Source organism: Megalops cyprinoides, chromosome 11 (assembly GCF_013368585.1).
Source record: "Megalops cyprinoides isolate fMegCyp1 chromosome 11, fMegCyp1.pri, whole genome shotgun sequence".
Classification (NCBI taxonomy): Eukaryota; Metazoa; Chordata; class Actinopteri; order Elopiformes; family Megalopidae; genus Megalops; species Megalops cyprinoides.
This window is the reverse complement of record NC_050593.1, coordinates 35,491,804-35,494,303: the sequence shown is the minus strand read 5'-3', so window position 1 is coordinate 35,494,303 and position 2,500 is coordinate 35,491,804. Positions and strand designations below refer to the sequence as shown.

Genomic DNA, 2,500 nt, shown 5'->3' with positions numbered 1-2,500 from the left:
TCAACATAGAGCTCACACTGAACACAGCTCATGCTGAACACAACTCAACACAGAGCTCACCCTGAACACAGCTCACACTGAACACAGCTCACACTGAACACTGCTCATGCTGAACACCACTCAACACAGAGCTCACCCTGAACACCACTCAACATAAAGCTCACCCTGAACACCACTCAACATAGAGCTTCCCCTGAACACAACTCACACTGAACACCACTCAACACAGAGCTCACACTGAACACAGCTCACACTGAACACCACTCAACACAGAGCTCACCCTGAACACAGCTCACACTGAACACCACTCAACACAGAGCTCATTATGAACACAGCTCACACTGAACACCACTCAACAGAGACCCCCGAACACAACTAACACAGAGCCCTGAACACCACTCAACACAGAGCCCTGAGCAACACACACCCTGAAGACCACTCAACACAGAGCCTTGAATACGACTAACACAGAGCCCTGAACGCTGCTTGCCTGAACATCTGCACTCTCCCTGAACAGCACTCAGTAATGAGTGTCTTTGAGAGCTCTCTCTCATGGGCGCAGTGAGTGACCTGCTGTTGTGTGGGCAGGGATGCTGTATAACCTGACTGTGGATGTGAAGCGGAAGGAGGGCTTCCCGCCGCGTTTCTACTTCACCGGGAACGGCACGTCCAACACCACCGCCGGCCGGATCAAAGCCAAGCACGAGCACCTGACCTGCGTCAACCACCAGGCCTACATGCGGGTGAGAGGGGGAGTGAGCCAGGGCACGGCCTGTGCGGGGTGATGGGTGATGATGGTGATGATGATATTGAGAATAGTGATGATGATGATGATGGTGATGATGAGGATGGTCATAATGAGGATAGTGATGATGATGGTGATGGTAACAATTATGATGACAAAGAGGATGGTAATGAAGAAGATGATGATATGATGATGATGATGGGAATGGTGATATTGAGGATGGTGATGATGGTAACGATGATGATAGTGATGAAGATGAGGAGGGTGGCTTCATCATCCAATGATGTGTAGCACCCACCTGGGTGATGCAGGGAAGCCATTTCACATCAGAATGCCCACCATACGTCCACCCCCTCTGGGGACACTGTCCCCTCACTGAGGATGGGGCAGCTGCTACGAGTAGTGAGGCAACTCTCCGCTCTCACTGGGGCAATTATCTGCTGCACAGCATATACAGGGCGAGTATGTGTAAGAGCTGAATTCATGTTTCTGCCTGTAAGATTGTGCTCGGTTCACGTTGGCAGATCACTTAAGCAGAAGTACCTTGGACTAAATTATGATAAATAGTTTGTGTTCTGAGTTCATATTCCAGGTGTCTGGAGGAGCTCCTCTGGACTCTCCCTAGCCTGTCTTCATAATCAGGCCCATCTGATCTATCTCATCATATAGAGAGTAATTAATTCATTTCCCCTCTCTGTATAACTGTCATTAATAATCGCTGATGGGGATGGTGGCCAAAAAGCATGTATGGTTATCCGGAAGAGGTAGATCGCTACATGGTGCCGCTACATGTGATGTATTTTTAGAAGTTGAACAATTAATGTGTAATTAGAGTAATGAATGCGGTACAGAGCAGATGCGAGGGGGACCTGGTGGGAGAGGGGAACGAATTAGGCGTTGCACAGGTTGGGTGAGGTGCACTTCTCTCTGCGGGCAGACACGGTGCACGTGTGGGTGGATGGCAGTTTCTCATGCTCTCTCGCTCTCTCCTTCTCTCTTTCCCTTCCTGTTATTTCTCTCACTCTGCCGCTCTCTCCTTCTCTCTTTCCCTTCCTGTTATTTCTCTCACTCTGCCGCTCTCTCCTTCTCTCTTTCCCTTCCTGTTGTTTCTCTCGCTCTCTCGTGTTGCTGTCGTTCTCCTCCTCTCTCTCTCCTCCCCTCTCTCTGGCGGGTTCTCACACGTGAACACACACCTGCACACACCCGGGGAAGTGGCTCGTCATTGCTGTCGGTGCGGCGTCTCCTCAGGCTGGTGGTTTCTGTCCAGCGGCTCGAGCGGGAGCTGTAGGATGCCTGTAGAGCGTGGCAGAGGCTTTTAATGAACGCCCCACCCCACCCCTACCCCTACCCTCACCCTCACCCTCACCCCCACCAGGACGTGTGGGTCTTTGCGTGTTTTCAGTTGGTGGGAAACATGATGTTAATGAACATTTAAGGATGTTGCGTTTTTGGACCTCAGAAGTTCTCACATCAAGTTCTTTTCTCCCGTTGGTTTATTGTCGCCATTGTTGTGATTTTATTGTACGCATTTTTTCAAATTGCGCCGTCTTGGTGTCAGTCATATTTTCCGGTAATGATGTTGGTGGTTTGTGTTTCTCTCCTTTCAGTTCTGTGAAAGTTTGCTGACTTGTCCCCTCTGAGGGTTTGAGTGATTTGCGGTGTGGATGCTTTGGTCCCCAGCCTTTATAGCCATAGTGGTTGTTCCCTGCTTTGACTCTGAGCTGTGTACTTCATCTGGTGTCCAGTCTGAGCTGG

General features: G+C 50.1%; 1 protein-coding gene across 1 annotated transcript in view; it reads left to right on the top strand.

Annotated features, from left to right (window-relative positions):
• The window catches only part of LOC118785966 (integrin alpha-4-like), a 26,176-nt gene that overhangs the window by 11,161 nt on the left and 12,515 nt on the right, over positions 1-2,500 (top strand). Inside the window, exon 15 of the mRNA XM_036540931.1 lies at positions 589-743. Coding sequence (XP_036396824.1) covers positions 589-743 — 155 coding nt within the window. The remainder of the gene's footprint in view (positions 1-588; positions 744-2,500) is intronic.